The 19,257-nt window shown below is 40.0% G+C and overlaps 3 protein-coding genes across 5 annotated transcripts in view; 2 read left to right on the forward strand and 1 right to left on the reverse strand.

The window, feature by feature from the left end:
- LOC116695287 (lysyl oxidase homolog 4) overlaps nt 1-4,786 on the forward strand; it is a 19,289-nt gene extending 14,503 nt beyond the window's left edge. The window contains exons 12-15 of the mRNA XM_032525424.1: nt 851-966; nt 1,348-1,484; nt 3,693-3,804; nt 3,902-4,786. Of these exons, the coding sequence (XP_032381315.1) occupies nt 851-966; nt 1,348-1,484; nt 3,693-3,804; nt 3,902-3,972 (436 nt within the window). The 3' untranslated portion in view covers nt 3,973-4,786. The remainder of the gene's footprint in view (nt 1-850; nt 967-1,347; nt 1,485-3,692; nt 3,805-3,901) is intronic.
- A 2,899-nt stretch (nt 4,787-7,685) lies between these two features.
- Nucleotides 7,686-13,653, reverse strand: r3hcc1l (R3H domain and coiled-coil containing 1-like). Of its 3 annotated transcripts, XM_032525469.1 has the most exons (9): nt 13,564-13,653; nt 13,501-13,527; nt 12,651-13,157; nt 12,265-12,452; nt 11,804-11,874; nt 10,894-10,989; nt 10,653-10,793; nt 8,957-9,046; nt 8,849-8,864 (listed from the first exon to the last, which is right to left on the reverse strand). In XM_032525469.1, the coding sequence occupies exons 3-8, from the start codon at nt 13,125-13,127 to the stop codon at nt 8,994-8,996; spliced, it is 1,026 nt and encodes a 341-aa protein (XP_032381360.1). In that variant the 5' UTR covers nt 13,128-13,157; nt 13,501-13,527; nt 13,564-13,653; the 3' UTR covers nt 8,849-8,864; nt 8,957-8,993. The 3 variants fall into 3 exon arrangements, with proteins under 3 accessions (XP_032381338.1, XP_032381349.1, XP_032381360.1); XM_032525447.1 differs by having other exon boundaries at nt 7,686-9,046; XM_032525458.1 differs by lacking the exon at nt 13,564-13,653 and having other exon boundaries at nt 7,686-9,046; nt 13,336-13,533.
- crtac1a (cartilage acidic protein 1a) overlaps nt 13,601-19,257 on the forward strand; it is a 9,690-nt gene continuing 4,033 nt past the window's right edge. Inside the window, exons 1-6 of the mRNA XM_032525435.1 lie at nt 13,601-14,091; nt 14,677-14,882; nt 14,979-15,175; nt 15,712-15,848; nt 18,052-18,208; nt 18,300-18,434. Coding sequence (XP_032381326.1) covers nt 14,686-14,882; nt 14,979-15,175; nt 15,712-15,848; nt 18,052-18,208; nt 18,300-18,434 — 823 coding nt within the window. The 5' untranslated portion in view covers nt 13,601-14,091; nt 14,677-14,685. The remainder of the gene's footprint in view (nt 14,092-14,676; nt 14,883-14,978; nt 15,176-15,711; nt 15,849-18,051; nt 18,209-18,299; nt 18,435-19,257) is intronic.

The following is a 19,257-nucleotide window of genomic DNA, read 5'->3' on the forward strand; positions in this document are numbered from 1 at the left end:
AAAAAAATGTAATGACTGCAGCACATGATGAATGTAAGATCTGGACTATAAATAACCAAACACATGTAAAAGCATGTTATTTAGCACAATAAACACAATATTTTATCCTCCAAAAGGATGTTTACAATAAACATCCTCCTCACTGGTTGCCCAGTAGTTACAGTCAGAGCCGTAACTGCAGCCTGGCCTCTTATCTCAGCGGTTGTGGTTCTGTGTCCCAAAACGAGAGGCACAGCTCAGCAGCCCAATCACTACCTCCCCAACCAGCAAACACATGGTTTGACCTTTAGTACAGTCTGTTCTGGGAATGGATCTGTAATGAGAGAACAAGCACCACCAAACTGATATCTATGTGCCCACTCTGTGTTTTAACAATTGTTGTCCGTGTCTGTTTGACGCCTTCGCAACAACGTACCAGGATTTATGGCTGCTGTATTTCAAATAAACCTCAGGGTTGTTGTTGTTTTTCCACAGGAGGATGTAGGTGTGAACAAAAAAAGCAACAAGTACAGGGAGATCTTTCTCTGTCTCTCTATTCTATCATTTAAGATATATTTATTCATGAGGACAATGCACATAAATCAACATTTCTGTAAATGTTCCAGTGTTAGCCAGCCGGCAAATTTTAAACTATAGTCCTTGTTACCTAGCATGCATGTCTTTAAAGTGGGAGAAAACCCATGTAAACGCAGGGAGAACATGCAAGCTTCACACAGAAAAGCCCTGCCCAAACCAGGAATTGAACCCTGCAGGGCCTACTTGCTGTGAGGCAGCAGTGCTAGCGACTGAGCCGCAAGATTTTTTTGACTTCCATCACAAATTAATAAGGTCATCTTGATCGCATTCTCAGGCACTACCACAGCATTGAAGTGTTCACCCACTATGACCTGCTGACGCTCAATGGGACCAAGGTGGCGGAGGGTCACAAGGCCAGCTTCTGTCTAGAGGACACCTACTGCCCTGAAGGTACGACATGACTACAGATTAATGTCAAATAAATCTACTTCTCTAGGGAACAAACAAGAGAGTCAAGAAAACCTAAAAGTGCAATGCTGAAATCCCATAATGAGCATTCAAAGCCATGTGGCAGGCTGTACGATCAGAGGCCAAGCCTAAATTGATCTTGGCTTCACAAAGCCCAGACAGCTTTATGCAACTCAGATCCTTTCTATTCATTTGACAGTTCCCAAAAAAAGAAGTGGTTTTTAAATCATTTTGCTATAATTTCAGGCTGGTTGAAATTCAAATCCACAGCAAATGATAGCAAAGAAGATTTACACATCATAGTCGTCCCTTTTTATCTCGCCTCATGTGTTTCCAACTGTCGTTTTTTTCTTTTTCTACCAGGTATCCATAAGCGGTATGCTTGCTATAACATGGGACAGCAGGGTATTTCAGTCGGCTGCTGGGACACCTACCGCCACGATATTGACTGCCAGTGGATCGACATTACAGACATACGACCTGGCGAATACATCTTCCAGGTTAGGAAGCTTGTTTATTACAACAAAAAAGTTACTGTAGTCAAATATCTCCCGATTTTATCGCACAGTCCGCTCAGCTGTCCATACAGTTAATTGTGAAATTGCTAGTCAAATAAAAATACTGAGGAAAAGAACAATCCACCTTTCAATCTTCATGGTGAAATCCATCATCTTAGTAGCTTAAACAACCTCTTAGATCGGGCATTAAAGTGAGAGAAAAAAAAGAAATAAACAGAGCAGTGTTTCAACATATGAAGGCGCACATGAGATAAAAGCTGTGATAAAAGACTATAATTTGAGCTAAATGGCTCTTGGCTGGTGTACCATTCAGGTGTACAGTATGTAAGGGTGTGTGGGTATTTAAGGAAAGGGAATTTATATAGAAAGTAGACCTGCTATTAGTCCACCCTTTAGAACGTGCAGGCTTTTTGGTGGTGACACAGCTCTGTCAGCACTTTACATTTAGTTTTATGTTTGAAAGCGAAGTTTGTTCTAGACATCCAATCGGCTGTGGTGACCTACTCATCTGTCCTCCTTCTCTGTCATTTGTTCTATTTTTTCATGGCAGCTTAGTGGCAGCAAAGTGATGTTTACAGTTTCCAATTAGTGTTTAAGTAAAATCTAGATGTGTATGTGTGACTCGCGTGTGTGTGCGTGTGTAGACAGGGGTACGTGCGGCAGTGGTCTTGAGAGATAAAACCACATGCATGTCATAAACCAGAGATCCACTGTTGCCACGACGACGTGACCCAGCAGCAAAGTTTGTGGTCGGGATCGTGGTTTAACAGTAGTTGAGCTGCTCATAAATTTGTGTAAGAAGTGAGAGATGGAGGGAGGGTGCAGATGCTCGCTTGTCTTTTATGCAACTGGGTGTTTCTTTGAGTCTTCACCAAGAATCGCAGGGTGGCAGCCGTTTTTAGGACCATACATTAAAACCGATGAGTCACGTCCACCTCCGCTTGATTGCTCCTAATTGCTCCGTCATTTAAAAATCAGCTGCAAAACCTCACAGCCTTTTACATGAGAGTGACAACCTTTCATTTTTCCGTAAAACAGGCTGGGGGCCCTTTGTTTCACATTATTACAAGATCTTTTAAGAGGGCATCAACTGCCACCCAGTTAATATGGTGTTTTACATTGGGACTATAACATTTGTGCTGAGATCATTGGCTGCTCTTAATATGCAATTTAAAAACAAAATATATATATAACCAAATTTGGCTTAAAATGTACTGAAAAGAATCCTATTCATGAAGAGTTTCATAAATTTAAATTTTGCCTGTAAATATAATTTGAACCACAAAATGTATACTGTACTTAAAAAATGAAACTGGGTTGCTTTGTTGAAAATGTGGTCAGGTTATCTGTTTGATGTGTGCATCAGGAAAATTCATTTGTGTGCTTTTCTTATATATGGCCGTCAGGCAGACAGGGTGGAAAACAACAAACCATGGCAACCAACCATGGCTACAGCCTAATGATAGGCTGCTACTTAAATCTAAATCCCAAACTGTCATCTGATCTCTGGCACTTTTTTCCTGTATGGAGATAACAGTGGAAAGTGATGTCATGCATCACGTTCATGCAAACCCCTAATTTACGCATCATGAGCTGTATAGAAAAGAGTAGAACAATAATCCTGTGGCTTCTCAGTTGACCTCGTGGAAGACCAGTTGTTTCCTAACTATCTAAAGTAAAGTTACTTCTCACTCGTTCCCTTTATTAAAACAATACTCCTTGCAGTGTTCCTGATCTAGACAGAAAAGTACTTTTGTGAGGCAACCAGTGAAGTCTCACCGCTCCCAGCCAAGAAATGCTCTTTATTTCCAGATAGGTAAAGAAATCATTGACAGTATTAAGGGGCATTTGTTAGAATTGTTAGAAAAAAAAATCATAACAATATGCTTAAAGGAGCCTTTCAACAAAATATACTCTGCAAAAAGGGAAATACAACACACAAGCCTAACTGGGAAGTTATAACTACTTGTGAGCGTGGTTCAATCGCCTGGGCCATTCACAGCAAAAGAACTGCACTAGATTCTGGATACATTTTTATTATGCATGAATTGAGCAGGCTTTGCATATTGTCAGTTGAATGCTGTCCTTTAATAAATTCTGTTTCACCAGAAAGGAACTGTACTTAACTGTGAGGAGGATGACTGACTTGAATCTTGCAGCATCTTATCTCTAGTCTATTTACTCTTACAGGTGGAGGTCAACCCTTCCTTAGACATGGCCGAGTCGGATTTCCAAAACAACGTGATGCGCTGTCGGTGCAAGTATGATGGAGAACGAGTTTACATGTTTGGATGCCATGCAGGTAGATTGTGAAGACCATTTTTAGTAAATGTTTACATCTCAATACATCCTTGTTGCTATGTATTCTACTTCTCTTGTTTTTGTCTTTTTTTTATCAGGTGATGCTTACAGCGCTGAGGTGGAGGACTTGTTTGACCACCAACGTCAGATCTCCAACAACTTCCTGTGAATTAATGAACACGCAGATTTAAGGACAGAACAACTGTACAACTTCTAACCACACCTCAACATGTCAGGGAAAAGAGGTTGAATGACAATGAAGGGAGGGACTTCATGCAAAATAACTAATTAGGATCCCGTAACCTGACAGAAAAAGAATAAAGTGAACCATTACAAGCATCATGTCACCATGATAAAACTAGAGTAGCTCACAATTTTAAAAGTGTGTCCTGACTTTTGTAACAAATGTAATTCCCTTGATCAAAACTTAACCACAGTTAAGAAAGTAATGACATGAAGGCACAATGAGAACAACGCATCCTTTACTTTTACAGTACACCACCAGGCTGTCGTTCATATAAAATCAACCCAGTTGACAGACTGTCTACAAAACTCTGTACATGCTTCCTGTGCTTTCACTGTTGACATTACTAATGCAGTATTTACTGTTACAACTGTGTGGTTTTTGGTTTGAATGAGAATTGTTTTTTATTTCATGGTGCTATTTTGCCTTTTGAATAAATATTGTAATGTATTGCAAATGTATTGTCATGTACAGTTTTATATTACCTCTCTGGAATATTGTTCTTTAGATCTAATAATTTATGCAGAAATTTAATGTACTTTTGAGTTGAATCTTGTCCTTATGTGGCTGTGTTATGTATTGTTTATTTTATGATGACAAATATTTTCACTTGTTTGTTTTTCATCTGTTCAGCATCGGAACCCTTAGATGAGATGTGGTTGTACCACGTTATTGCGCCTTTAACAGGACTTGGTAATGGTAGTTAAAGAATAAACGTCAAATTGACAAACTATGGTTATTTGAGGCATGGTTATTTGACTGCAGAGTTTTCTAATGCAGAACAAAGATAATGGGTAATGTTAGTTTCTGCAGAAGATGTAGGGAGTACGATAACTTTAACTGACTATATAGAAAAAATAAACAACAAAAGGACAAGTTACCCCTAACAGAAGCAAGCAGGTTAATTTTGAGTGTCTCATCACAACAGTATGGAGAATCCTTTGCTTCCTTCATCAGATTTAAAAATAAATAAATAAATAAAGATCTACAGTAAAAAAGATTAAAGCTTCAACAACGCCTGGGTTTCTCATCCCTTCCCAGGGAGCCTGAGCTAACCCGTATTTTATGGTTGTTTCCAACCTCATTCCCACTGATGAACACATACAAACCCTGTGGAAACTCTCACAGCTGCCCATTGTCACATTACATAGCCTATACTTTAAATAAGTCGCTAACTTTGGTCTTACTTTTCCCCCTTATATGGGTTGAAGAATATCATTTTCACTTTCTAAAAGTAATAGGACAAATTGAAATCAAATTAGTTATACAAAGTTTAAAAAGAATGTTAGAAATTTTAAAAGAAATGACATTTTTAGTTAAATTGGCAGAAGAGTGCTGATGTTGGCTGTTACTGGCTACTGTTTTCCTCAAGGTTACGACTATACTATCACTTTGTGGATATATTAAAAGAAGTCTATGAATAAAGGACTATTTAAATTGTTTTGCCTCTAAAGCCACTGTGGCCACTGAACGAGTGACAAAGTAGCTAAATGCTAAACTACTGTCTCGCATTTAGCTAAAATGCTCTGCTATTGTAACAGTAGGACAAGTGGAGAAGAGTCACAAAGTCAGCAAACCGAATCAGTCATGTCTGTTATACAGCAACACAAACTACCATTAATCTTAGCTAACATTAGCTCACATGAGCTAACATGAGCGACCCTAACGGTCATAGGCCTACCAGACCAAGTAAGGCTGTTTCAGCAAAGATTAAAATAAAAGACTTAAATGTGTTGATTTAAGGAACAGTGTGTTTTATTGCTTATAAATTCAATCAGATGAATGTAGATAAATGCAATGATAATACTATTGTTCAGGTGGTGCTGATATATCAGTTTGAGTTGAGTTGAAGCAAAGCTTTGGATTAAAGTTTGGAGGGTGATGGAAGGTGTGTCTGCAGGCAGTGTTTGGTGCTGGGACACTCACCACCCTACACCCCCAGAGTCCTTTATTGTGTTGGGACATTAGATTATTCCTTCATTTGGACCATGCCTCACATTAAATTTGCTCCATGACATGCAGCATGTCTAGGGCAGAGCTGGCACTTGGAACCACTACTTGCTCAGTAGTGGTTCGTGTTTGTGTAGTTGATCTAATGATTGTGTGCGAGGCACCCAGCAGGCTGCTCTGCGGTACATCACCTCCTCGTGAAGCCACAGTAAAGAATGAGATTATAGGCAGGGCTCAGATCTCACACGATGATGGTAAAGAGCAGCTACAATCTAGTTCAGCTGCAAGAACAACAGAGCTCTGGGAGGTCCACTTCTCTTCTGGCAAACTCACTATGAAAATTTGTCCACATTTGGTTTTATTCCTCCTTGGAAGAGATAGTCAAGTGTGCAATGAGTCCAACTGAGACCTCAACAATTAAAAAAAAAAAATGCTTAACGAGGAATGACAAGAAAAGCGTTTAATAGTTGACATGATCTGAACACTAAAAAGAGAACCCACAATCAAAAAAGCAAAAAGTTCAAGCTTACATAATGACAAAACATGCATTTTATCTTATTGTTTTTTTGAAATGTGAAATGAATGACAGTGTGTGTGAGTCAAACTATATGACCATTTATTGTTGAATGTCAGAAATAAAGCAGTAAAGAGTAAAATTCACAACATTTTAAATAACTAATCGTTTTGGCATATTATCATTTACATTACGTCCACTTCCTGGAAAAGTTTACATAAATTATTACATAATGGTGTGACAGCAGGCAAAAATAAAAACTATGAGATACAATTGTTTTTTTTTAACACCTAACCCATTTAATAAAATAATAAGTCTCTAATCCCTAAAACCTATCAAACACATGTTGCCAAATGCAATCTCAACAACCATAACAAATTAATAATGTATGAGTATGCATGATGTGCTGATGACAATAAACAACATAAAACCATCATTCCCAATGCAAACTCATCTTTGGAAAAAAGGGCACTTTGGAAAGATGAGTACCTGCAGAGACTGTATTTGAATAGTGTGATTATATTTTTAACATGCTCATTGTGACTTACTGATTTAAAAGAAAAGAACACAAAAACTAAACAAGTAATGGTGCCTCCTCCGAGACTTTAATTAGCCCACTGTGAGCCACGCGGCACTGTGTCTCAGTCGTCCACAGCCAACGAGCTAAACTGTTACACAAACTGGGTTCCTCACAGCAGTAACGGACTGCACTGGTGTATGGATATATAGTTCCGATAGAGTTGAGTTTCCAAATTATTTTAATAAATTGATGTCCGCAGGCAACATGTTTTAAACACAAATGACAAATGTTCAACTATCAACTAGCACATAGTGTGGCCACAAGTTGGCAGCACATTTTATTTTGAAGTTAATATTAAGTGAAAATAATTTGCATAAGAACAAATAAATGTGCAGCTCTCTGTCTGAGGAGGTGAGAGAGACGCAGTGTCATGTGGTCAGTGGATAGCCGGGTGAAGGCTCAGAGGAGGCAGCTGCCTCCAGCGGTCCCAAAAGTCTCCTGAGTCTGGATGTGTGTGTTTCAGGAGGGTGAATTATTAAAAGATGACTATGAATTGGGAAACGTTGTCTCTCTCTAGTAAAATGCCCAAAATCTAAATTTTTCAGGAACAAAGAATAAGAGCATGTTGAGATTGACAACCCCACTTTGTTTTTTAATCTAAAGCAGTTTGAGAGAGCTGTGATAGACCCTGGTGTTGCAGAATTGTAACAATAGATCACGAAATACTTAAAATGGAGGGGAGACATATCCCAAAAACTGGAGCTGAACTTCACTTAATCAACAACTTATTTTACGAAAATAGTTCAACTTGGTGAAGGAAAATGAATGCAGCTAAAAATCTGTATCTACTCAATAGTATGCTGATCTTAGTTCTTTAAGTGTGCAGAGCTAATCCTACTTATTGTTTAAGATATAGCTTTCAAATATACTAGCACCGTAAATGTATGTCTTGCACAATGTCTTAAAAATGTAGATTATTTGAAAGGACCACTTTTTTTTGCCTCATCTATTGGACGGACACATTACACATGGACGAGGCAGGGTTCCCCTAGTCTAAAGTCTCAGTGTTCACAACATTTATTTCCCTCCAAAATAAACCCCAAAACACTTTTTCCTTTTTTTAACTGGCTAGCGAGATAAAGAAAAAATCTGTCTGTCATCTAAAAGCTTATTAGATTGAGATAAATTCTCCAGAATATATGACCACAATGAACTGTAGCAGTTTTTTCTTAGACAACAAGGCTCCTCTTGTTGAAAATGTGTACAGACGTGCACACAACATAAGATACATATGCCTAGGATTCAACAGACAGAACAGTCATGAAACTTATTTGGAGGCTTGTCACTTCTCAAAAATGTTTAATACGACGAGCTAACAGGTCCTCAACAATGTCTTCATATATAGTATAGTGATCATCATGATGGAATTTAATATTACGGAACCTACTACGGGAAAGCTTTGCTTCCCTCACATTGATAGGTGGATTTACTTAGGTCATCTTTAAACACATTAAACAATCCATATAAAGACAAACATGACACCTTAGAGCTAGTCAATTGGGTAAGACAAATGGTTAGACTGGGTGCTTCACGACAGACGGTGGTTACAACCTTACAAAATATAAAAGAAAACCCTGGTGAGTTGGTTGTGTTAGCCCAGGCCATGGCACAGAGGCAACAGTCCCTGCATGGACAAACCATAAACATAAAGGTGGGAGAGCAATACCAGGACCCTCTCATCTGATGTCAAACGGCCGGCAAACGGACAGTGGATGATGATGAGACCGTCAGTAACAGCTGGTAAAGGACAGTGGCGGAAAGAAGGAAAAAGTGGTGGGACTACATGTCTGGGAAGTGTGGTGGTAGGAAGAAGCGGTGAGTTGAGGAAAAACAGAGCTTAGCCTCTGCTGAATCAAGGAATCTAAAAAGAAAACGGAAATTAAACAGTAGTTTTCTGTTCAGTCACTTTCCCTCCCAGGCATCTTCCTTCTGTTTGGCTGCCAGGTGCTTTTGTTCTGAAAAAATAAGTCACAAAGACACAGATCAGCATATCAATCAGCCAAAGCCCTTAACTAAACAAGACTAAGTTTATTTGGTGCTCCAAATGTGGAGAACTGTCAGGGAAGTAAGGAGCTGAGGCAGACTGAAGAGCTGGCGGTTAATTAATCTCTGGATAAGACCTAACGTGGCATTCATTCCAAGGACACAATGTTCAGCACATGATGTACGCCTGTGCTCCACTGTGCGTGTTGTGATCTTACATAAAGAGCAGAGCAGCAAGAACAAAAGAAACTTTTTTAGTTTTCTATACTCAAGGCCCTAACTTCCTGACTGGCTCTTTTGTGGACAGCCATTTGTGGTTTTCTGTGCCTATATACTTATGTTCCATCTGTGTAGGGACATGGCTGCTGTACTGATTATAGACCTGTTGTGATCTGTGCAGCAGTGGACGGAGAGCAACTTTGCATCAACTACACAGCTCCCACTTGTGGTGGAAACCTTGTGATGCAAAAACTACAACTGTCAGACAAGGACTGTTAGTGTTTTTAATATTTATTTATTCAGTGAAGGTTTGCCTGGGAACACATTATTTTTTTTATTTTTTTTTAAGAACACCCTGCTTGACAGTATGGCTGTGGCAATTGCCACATTACCTTGGTGACGCGCTCACGTCACACCCACCGCTTAGTCAAGCTTATAACTGCCGGGTTTTTTGTTCTTGCAAGCGTGTTACTGTCAATAAACAGTGTTCAGTAGCCCATCTGTGTTTCAATAGTGAATGCGGGCCTGTTGAATACATGTGATGTGTGATGTTGTGAGAGGTGGGTCCAGAATTTCCCACTCCTCCTCACGAAGTGGTTTATTCCCCATGCTGCGTTGTATTTATGAAACGGCGCCTGCCCTCCCTCCAGTGCAAGGAGCTCCTTGTTCACCCGCTGGCAAAAAGGTTAAAGTAGTTTATTTATGTTCTTTTTCCCGTTATGACTGACTATCAAACTGGATGAAAAAAGAAAGTTCTACTGCGTTCATTGTTTGTGTTTGTTCATGTTTCAGAAAGAGTTTAACCTGAGCCAGACTGACAAAGATAGAAATCATATCACATCCATACAGGGATAGCAGTATACAGTTGTTAAAACATAATAAAATACATGACACACTGGTATCGGATCAGTACTCGGTATCGGCCGATTCGCAAGTTCAAGTATCGGAATTGGTATCAGGAAGCAAAGAATGGTATCGGACCATCTCCACTGTCAGCCTCTTAATAACACTGAAATTAAGATATTTATTTAGAATATGTATGCTTAAAAGAATAGACTACTACAGGAACTATTTTATAACAGCGGAAATTAAAACATGTTTAATGGTGGTAACTGCGACAGTTTAAATGACTTCACAAATTTGTGCGGTATGAAAAGAAATCAATACCATGACAGCCTTACTTAACACTGAAACATATTTAACCCATTATTCACGTATGCATTAAAGATCAGTGTTTCAGTCAAAAGTCTGCTTCTCAAACATCTAGGTTACATGCAGAGAGACCACAGCTGCATCTCATGGCTCTTAATTTATAAACTCAATCATAAGCTGAACATAACATCTCTGTTAATAATGTACCTCTCGCCTCCTGCAGCTTCTTTCTCTCTGACTCACGCTGATCCTTCGTCTGGTTGCTCTTTATACCGAGGGCACCGATCACAAGCTTTCGAGCCAGTGCTGCACTCGTCTGAGGTCTCTCTTTAGCAGGCAGGAGGTAGTCTGAGGATGGGAAGAAAAGATAGTAATGTTAGTCTCTAATTATGTGACCTGGGAAGCCAAATTGATAAAGAACTGGAAAGGGACACGGCTGTATTTGTACCTGAGCAGCTACGAGCTTGGGCCTTTATGGCAGAGGAGGATTTGGAAAGAGGTCGCAACTTCATCAGTGGATGTCTGGATCTTAACGCTTCACGAGCTGAAAATGGAGAAGAAACAAATTACACAGGTGTCAAAATCTGTCAAATACAATGCAACAATAACACACCAACAATTCAGACAGTAAACTATTTATTTCTTTAATACAGTCTACATGTTGTTTGATATATTTTGGAGACAACTGAAAAAGCACATTTGTAAAATCATGTCAAAACGTGATTCAAACGTGTTTCCTCTTACAACTCACCACAATATCCTATAATAGCTTCGCATCACCTAACTAATGTCGATAATCTTGTGTTTTTCCATCAGAGTCTACTTTATTTCGTCCCATTATGGAAGGGAAAAGTATCACAACGATATTTACTGCAGAGGATATTATTGTCAGGTATTCCCCACCTAAACCGCCCTTTATGTAATTTTTCTGATTTCTGTATATGAATGCAGAATCTGTAGGCAAATGGAGAAGACTTTGGTATAGGAAGGGTTCTTGTTTACGCTTGTTCTCTGAGTAATACTAACCAATCACGTTTGAGTAAACACACCATGTAAAGAGTTAAAAATGGCGGAATGTGCTGATTGATGACTGGTTTGTGTATCTTTGTGTAGCTGCAACTTGACCACCCAAAATTTCCTATTTGGGATAGTAAAGTTTGACCTTGACCTCGAAATGCATCTCGGAACCCATCAGTGGGCGTCTGACGAGGATTTAGCTTAAATGTTACAAAAAGTATTCGACAGGCTTCACTGGAACCCCTGAAATATTGGCTGTTGCCGCTGGAAGATAAAACACTGTCGGCTGATAGCTGATGGGTTCCAAGATTGCCTTTGGTGTGATGCAGCACTTCACTAACCTGCTATGGGGCTTGAGAAGAGCCCCAGGGCATGTGAGTCATCAATCCACTTGATGTCAAAGCCTCTCTCTCTGAAACAGAGTGAGGCAATAGTCACACAACAAGCTGTGCATAAACTGATATAAAAACTAAAATAAAGATAAAACTGTTACTCCTGTGTCTTGTGGCTCTCAGATGAAATGCAAATAATAATAATAATAATAATAATAATAATAATAATAATCACCAGGAGATGAACTGACATCTCTCCAGCTACCAGTCCAACACCATATTTTTGGTTGGTGTGGGGACTTCACCCAGCGACCTTCCGGTTCCCAACCCAACACCCTACTGACTGAGCTACTAAATGGCAGGGATACCACATTCTCTGAGGTTTTATTATAGTGCTTTAGTCAGGATTCCAATGTTAAAAAACAGCAAGGACTAGCAAGGCTAGGAATGGTACGTTGAATTATACATACTGGTAGCACTGAAATAACTTGAGAAGGTCCTCTGTCTTAAACTCTGCTGGGAAGTCGTAGATCTCTACAATGTGAGCAAGTTCGTCCTCTGTGAGGTCAATGTCGTCCTCGTCCTCTCGGTCCATGTTGTAGTAATCAAACCTGGGTTCCTGGTTTGATTTTTTCTTTCTACCTTCCTGCAAAGAGAGCTGATGAGTGGAAAAAGTGAGAAGAGTGAGAAAAGATGAGAAGGGGTGGAAGAAAAGGGAAAGGACAATTGGGTTTTTCTGCTGTGTTGGAAGTGTTTTAAGTGTATTATAAGAAAAACGTATTAGGCTGCATACAAATAAACAAATGAGTGTGTGTCAATTTAGGGTTAGGATCTACCACCTAGACCAAGCTCTTACCTCCTTAAGTAGATGTGGTTCCAGACAATCTCCATCATCATTGAACAAGGTGTCCCAACTCTCCTCTTCCCCTTCCGCCTCCTGGGGGGATGCTTCTTCCAGCCATGAGGTAACATCTTCCTTCACATTGGTGGAGCCGGGCTGACCATTAACAGGCACATCTGTATCCTGTAATTGCTCATCCTTCACATCAGGATCCCCATTCTCTGTCTTACCTCCATCTTCTCCTCCAACAGACGCTTCCTTATCCGCTGCTCCAGCCTTGTCCTTCTTGTTCTTGGCGTTTTTCTTTGCCTTATCTGTGTAGCGAGGCCGGGGTCTTGGTTTTACTTCTCCCTGAGTCTGAGCTTTCTCTTTAGAGCCATGAAGTCGTTGCTTGGGCACATACAGACCCTGACTGGGCTTCTTGGGCTGAGCGGGAGGTGTGGGTGTTGGCTGGATTTGAGCGCAGTCTTCTGTTGCCTGTTCCAACTCCATTATTTATTTGGTTTAAAAAAATAACGTTACCTGTATCATAGAGGAAAATGAAACAGTAGACGAGTCAATGCAGCGGAAATAGTAAAGGGCCTGCCGTCAGAAATCAAGCACTTTCTGACATCACCCCTTTCGGTAGGTTTTTTTCCCTACTCTATAAATTGGACTAAAAGCACTTAAACACGGCGATGCTGTTAGCTAGTTAGCTTACCAATTCCGCTCAGTTAACTTCCACTCGCTGAGGTTGTAATACTTGTTTATTGAGAACATAAACATAAATTAATATCGACGTATATTAAACTATAATGACATTTATTTCATTCAAAAGCATGCCTTAACAGAATAATTTGTAATAACGGTTGCGCTGTCGGCGTACCCGTGTTTGTTTTGTTTAGCTTGATACCGACAGTACCATAGACAGTTAAAGAAGGCTTGATACAGATTTTCGTCGCACAAATGACGCAAGCATAGCAAAACGCAAAGCTTTTTGGGAGATAGCGTTCCTGTGGCGCTGCAGCTGAAGCATTCTGGACGGTGAATACGTTTGTTTACCATCGAATTGGTTTTACATCTGAATATTTATCGTCTTTATATGTCAATATTTCTACCCCGGCAGGAATTATTAATGTGCTGTCGCTTGAATGTATTATTTCTGTGCCATCGCAGTAATGTATTTGTATAGCAGTGCACACAACGCCACAAACAGCGCAGACTTCCGCCTCTGACATGGACGCTCACAGAAGCACAGATCAGCCATTGGTCAACATTGTAATTAGGCACGCAGTTCTTTGCTGATTGGTCAATCTTCACATAAGTTACACAAGCTGTTTCGTAATTTTTAAAAGCAGAAGATATGTAAGGTGGAGGATCTTTGCCAACTAATATAATAAACGGCGCTTTGTGCCCTCACATCGCTGCAGAGAAGTCAGATTATCTCCAGATCGACACACACTGATAGAACTGTCAGGTAAGAAACAAAAAGGGAAGCGGACTAAAGGCATCAGTGCTAAGGATATATATCGTTTATCATTTTTGACAACAGTTAACCAAGAAATCCTCAAAATGTAACTAACAGAGCGTTAAAATGTCTGTGTATACAGATACAAACATGTTTGTTTTATGGACATTATGCAAGCATCTAGATGATTTATTTTCAAATGTAGGATTAAATTTCTCAAAATGGGAAAAAAAACAATGGTGTTTGGTGGATTAGCAGAGAAACATCTCAAACTTTAATCTAATTTGTAGTGTGGCTTAAAAATGATTATTGTGTTTGAAGACTCTTTACTTGTTTCTCTATATTTTATTTTAGTTTTTTGATGATCACTTTGAATCCCTTCACATAATTTAGGCTTGTTGTACACTTTGATGTGTAAAATTGATGACTTTAATTGGTGGTGTTCCTCTGTAAATACGTTGCGTATGCACTGTATCTCTATCTGATGTATTTGCTCATCATCAGCATGTCTGCCCTGCTTTACACAAAAGAGTTTTGCATCATCTGCAATACAAATTGAAATGCCTAACCCAGTCCTTTTCTGTGTTCCACCAGGTTGAAATTATGTGGGGTTCAGGTCTGTTGCTCCTTTTGTTTGGACTCTGCCATCATTCCCACGCCCAGGGCTCTGAGCCCATGCTTCAGGTTGTAACACAGACAATCCTTCCTCCTGACAGTCTGCACAATCCCACGCAACTCAACTATGGAATGGCAGTTACAGACGTGGATGGTGACGGAGACCTTGAAGTGGTCGTGGCAGGGTGAGTGTGAAAATGGTTAACTTGTTTCATAAGTTCATTTCACTGCATAGAAATTCTTAGATGTGCAAAACAAATGTGTGTGATGTTCTCCCGCAGGTACAATGGGCCCAACCTGGTGCTGAAGTACAATCACACTTTAAACAGGCTGGTAAACATTGCTGTTGATGACATCAACTCTCCATACTACGCCCTGAGGGACCGAGCAGGAAATGCTATTGGAGTTACTGCCTGTGATGTGGATGGAGATGGACGTGAGGAGATCTACTTCCTCAACACAAACAATGCCTACTCTGGTAAATAGTGCATTCTTATAATATTTCCTTAACATTTTTTACCCCAGCCAGTAATTTCAGGAAGCTAAATGCACTTCAAAAAAGCAAAAACTTACCAAGTATAGTCATCTAATTTCTAGTCATATGTATTAATGTGTAATAACACTTAATATAAGACACAATCACCTAACAACAAGTCATATTTCAGTGAGATATAGGGACTTGTTTTTAGACGATGAATCTTAAATTTCTTGTTAAGTGACAGAGTCTGGAAATTTTTTTGCTTTATCTCGAATTTCAGATGAAACAAGCTTTTGTAACATCTCATAAGGTTTTTAAAATGCTGTGTTACTTGTAAAATATGGATCATGTTGTCTTCTTATTAAGATATCTTATTTCAAGAAACATTACCATGTCAATGTTTACTTGGTCTAGTGGCACATTTGTTTTTCTTATTACAAGCCAAAAACACCTGTATTCAATGTTTGTTAGTTTTTTAGTTATGTTTGCATTGGCGTTTTTTCCTCATTATATCTGACTGTTTTTTTTAAATGTAGGACGAGCAACTTATTCAGACAAGCTGTTCAAGTTTCGGAATGGCCGCTTTGAAGATCTTCTGGGGGACGCGCACAATGTGCGTCGTGGTATCGCCAATGGCATGGCTGGACGTTCGGTTGCATGTGTTGACCGAAAGGTCAGTGAACCCACTTTGTAAACCTATTTAAGAAGTCCCACAATTTGATCTGTATTTACTCTTTTTTTTTTCCTGTTGTTTCTCAATAATTCACAATTCCCTCAAAACATCTTCAAAAAGAAGCTCACTTGGTAGATCGCACAACCATATATAGAGGTTTACTCCCCGATGCAGCGGCCACGGGTTTCAATCAATCAATCAATCAATCTTTATTTCTAGAGCACATTTAAAAACAACCTGGTTGACCAAAGTGCTGTACATAGAACTGGAACAATAAATAGACAGAATACAACACCAGACAAATACAACATAAAGTTCTCATGCTGTATTAAAAGCCAGGGAATAAAAATGTGTTTTAAGTCGCGATTTAAAAACCGGAAGGCTGGGGCCAGTTTGACATGTAGAGGCAGCCCATTCCAAAGTCTCGGGGCTGCGGCTGAGAAAGCCCGATCCCCTCTACTCTTCAGCCGTGTTTTAGGGGCAACAAGAAGAGACTGGTTTGCAGACCTTAAAGATTTGAAGGAGATGTGGCTTCAACAGATCAGTTATGTAGACTGGAGCTAGTCCATGGAGGCTCTTAAAAACAAACAATAAAATCTTAAACAATCCTAAAAGTAACTGGGAGCCAGTGGAGGAGGCAAGGACAGGGGTGATGTGATCTCGTTACGAGTTCCAGTAAGGAGACGAGCGGCAGCGGTTTGAACCAGCTGTAGTCGAGAGAGGGAGGCGCTAACTCCTACATACAGAGCATTACATAGTCAAGGCGTGTGTAAAAAAGCAGTAAACCCTCTCAAAGTCTGTGAAGGATAAAAGGCCTTAAGCTTGGTAAGAAGCCTCAGTTGAAAGAAACTTGCTTTCAAAACAGAATTGATCTGCTTCTCCATTTAAAATCACAATCCATTTTTACACCCGGTTTGTTACAACAGACTTAACATAGGGTTGAAAAATGCCAGGTCTATTTTGTGACACATCAGAGGCCGACATGGGTCTAAAAACCCTAACCTCAGTTTTACTCTCGTTAAAGTTTAAAAATGTAAAGCCATCAGGCTTTAATACATAAAACAGTCAACTAATCTGCTAAAGAACTACCATCATTTCTTTTGATGGGCAGGTAGATTTGCGAATCATCTGCATAAGATGGAAGCTGATTGTTTGTTTTTTAAGATACATCCAAGGGAAGCAGATAGAGTGAAAAAAGAATTGGCCCGAGAATCGAACCCTGTGGAATCACCCAATGTGAGGGACACAGAAGTGAAATAGAGCCACCAAAACTGACTCTAAAATCTCTGTTCGACAAGTATGACTAAACACTCCAAAGCAGTGCCCCTAATCCCTACGCCATGCTCGAGGCGAGAAATAGGATGCTGTGGTCAACTGTGTCAAATGCTGCTGTAAGATCTAAAAGAATAAGAATACATAATCTCCAGAATCAGTTGAGATTAAAAGATCGTTAAAAACTCTTAAAAGTGCAGATTCAGTGCTATGAAATGTCTTAAAACCAGATTGGAACACTTCAAGAACACCATGGTATCTAAAAACGATTGCAACTGTAAAGAACTGCTTCCAAAATCTTCGAGAGAAAAGGGAGTTTAGAGATAGGGCGATAGTTTGAGAGTGCAGATGTGTCCAAATTTGGTTTTTTGAGGAGTGGCTGCACACACTGCTTGTTTAAAAAAGGCTGGGACAGAACCTGAAGTAAGGTACTGTTATAATTTCTGGATGCTAGGTCCAATAGTGTCCCCACATCTTTTAAAAAGGCGAGGTGGGACAATATCAGTGGGACACACTGAGGGGTTCAAATGTGTAACTATATTTTTGAGAGTAGAGATGGACAGATTCAAATTGGCTGAAAACAGCTGGACACTCTATGGAGATGGAGGGTCAAAAGCAGGAAGTGAGATGCTTGCTTAATGAGGAACCTATACACAAAAAAGTGGAGAAATTTTTCACAGGCCTCAGAGGATTCCACATGGAAGACGGATTGGGGCGTATTTAGAACCGAGTTATGTTTTAAAAAGAACATGAGGTTTGTGGCCAATTAATTGAAAATAAAATCAGAGAGATACTTGTTCTTTTCAGCTTTAACAGTTCTCTGATGAATGATGATCTGGGTTTGACTCCAATCTACGGTCCTGCATGTTGTTCCCCCCCAAAAAAACTAAAAAGTCTTCTTCTCACTCTCGTGCCTGTTGTTGCTCTGCAGGGAACAGGCCGTTACTCAGTTTACGTGGCCAACTATGCCAGTGGCAACATCGGTCCCCACGCCCTCTTAGAGATGGATGAGGCCGCCAGTGATATCACCAAGGGCATCATCGCTCTGTCTGACGTGGCAGCCGAGGCCGGGGTCAACAAGTTCACAGGTCAGGAGTCTCAGATTGGAGAGCTGAAGTCTGTGATGTTTTGAAATGTTCTGAATCAGCAGCAGCATTCACCGTTTTTCTCCTTGTGCAGGGGGGCGCGGTGTGGTGGTCGGACCAATCCTGAGCCAGTCGAGGTCTGACGTGTTCTGTGATAACGAGAACGGACCCAACTTCCTGTTCAGGAATAATGGGGACGGGACTTTTGTTGATGTGGCCAGACAGGCAGGTGAATGAAACGGAAGGAAGGAAAGAAGCAGGTGTAGTCAGAAGAAGATAATTATGGCATGCTAACACGCTAACATGGTAAACGTACCTGCTACGCATAAGCACGTTAACAATGTCATTGTGAGCATTTGAATGTTAAGCTCAAAGCACCACTGTACTTAAGTACATCCTCACAGAGCCGCCGGTTTGGACTCTTGTTTCTTGTTGAAAGGTTTTGAATAAATGAGACCAGGCAGGTAACTGAAATAATGAGGTTATTACACTGAAAATGTACCAGAATGCAATGCTGTCTGCCAGAGTGTCTTTATTGATACTACCTCTAAGAGGTATAATCTAGGGAGTTTTAAAATCCTACACATAGATGGCTTTAAAAAGGGAATTCATATTAGGGGTGCACCAATCCAATATTAAGATTGGATATTGGCCCCGATATTGACAATATAGCTGGATCGAGGATCGTAAAAACTAACAGATCAAGATCCAGTTTTTCTTTTTTCCTCCATCCCAGCACATCCTACGTCCTTCATTAGCAAGCACCTGTGTCGCATGCTGGAAGAGTTGACTTAACCGCAACAGCAACATGGAGCAGGCTAAAGAGTTGGCTGTGTGGAGATATTTCACGCTTGCCACACCAACTAGTTTGTCGGCTGTTGTGCAATGTCTGCAAAGTAAATGTTTCGAGGGGTGGTAGTAGTACTGCAAAGTACACTACTACCAATAGAATCAAGCACACATCCAAAAGCACCATGCAAACTCAATTCATCACATCTATGATATTCTGTCTTAGTTAGGAAAGTAATGAGATGAGATTCAACTTTATTGTC

The sequence above is a fragment of the Etheostoma spectabile genome, chromosome 2 (assembly GCF_008692095.1).
Source record: "Etheostoma spectabile isolate EspeVRDwgs_2016 chromosome 2, UIUC_Espe_1.0, whole genome shotgun sequence".
Lineage (NCBI taxonomy): Eukaryota > Metazoa > Chordata > Actinopteri > Perciformes > Percidae > Etheostoma > Etheostoma spectabile.

Bases quoted from the DNA above. Each gene is read 5' to 3' on its own strand.
- r3hcc1l (XM_032525447.1), bottom strand. From the start codon at position 13,127: ATGGAGTTGGAACAGGCAACAGAAGACTGCGCTCAAATCCAGCCAACA. The intron at 11,875-12,264 runs GTATGTATAATT...ACTCTGTTTCAG, and splicing joins AAGTTATTTCAGTGCTACCA to AGAGAGAGGCTTTGACATCA. The intron at 10,794-10,893 runs GTACAAATACAG...TCCCATCCTCAG, and splicing joins CCAAGCTCGTAGCTGCTCAG to ACTACCTCCTGCCTGCTAAA.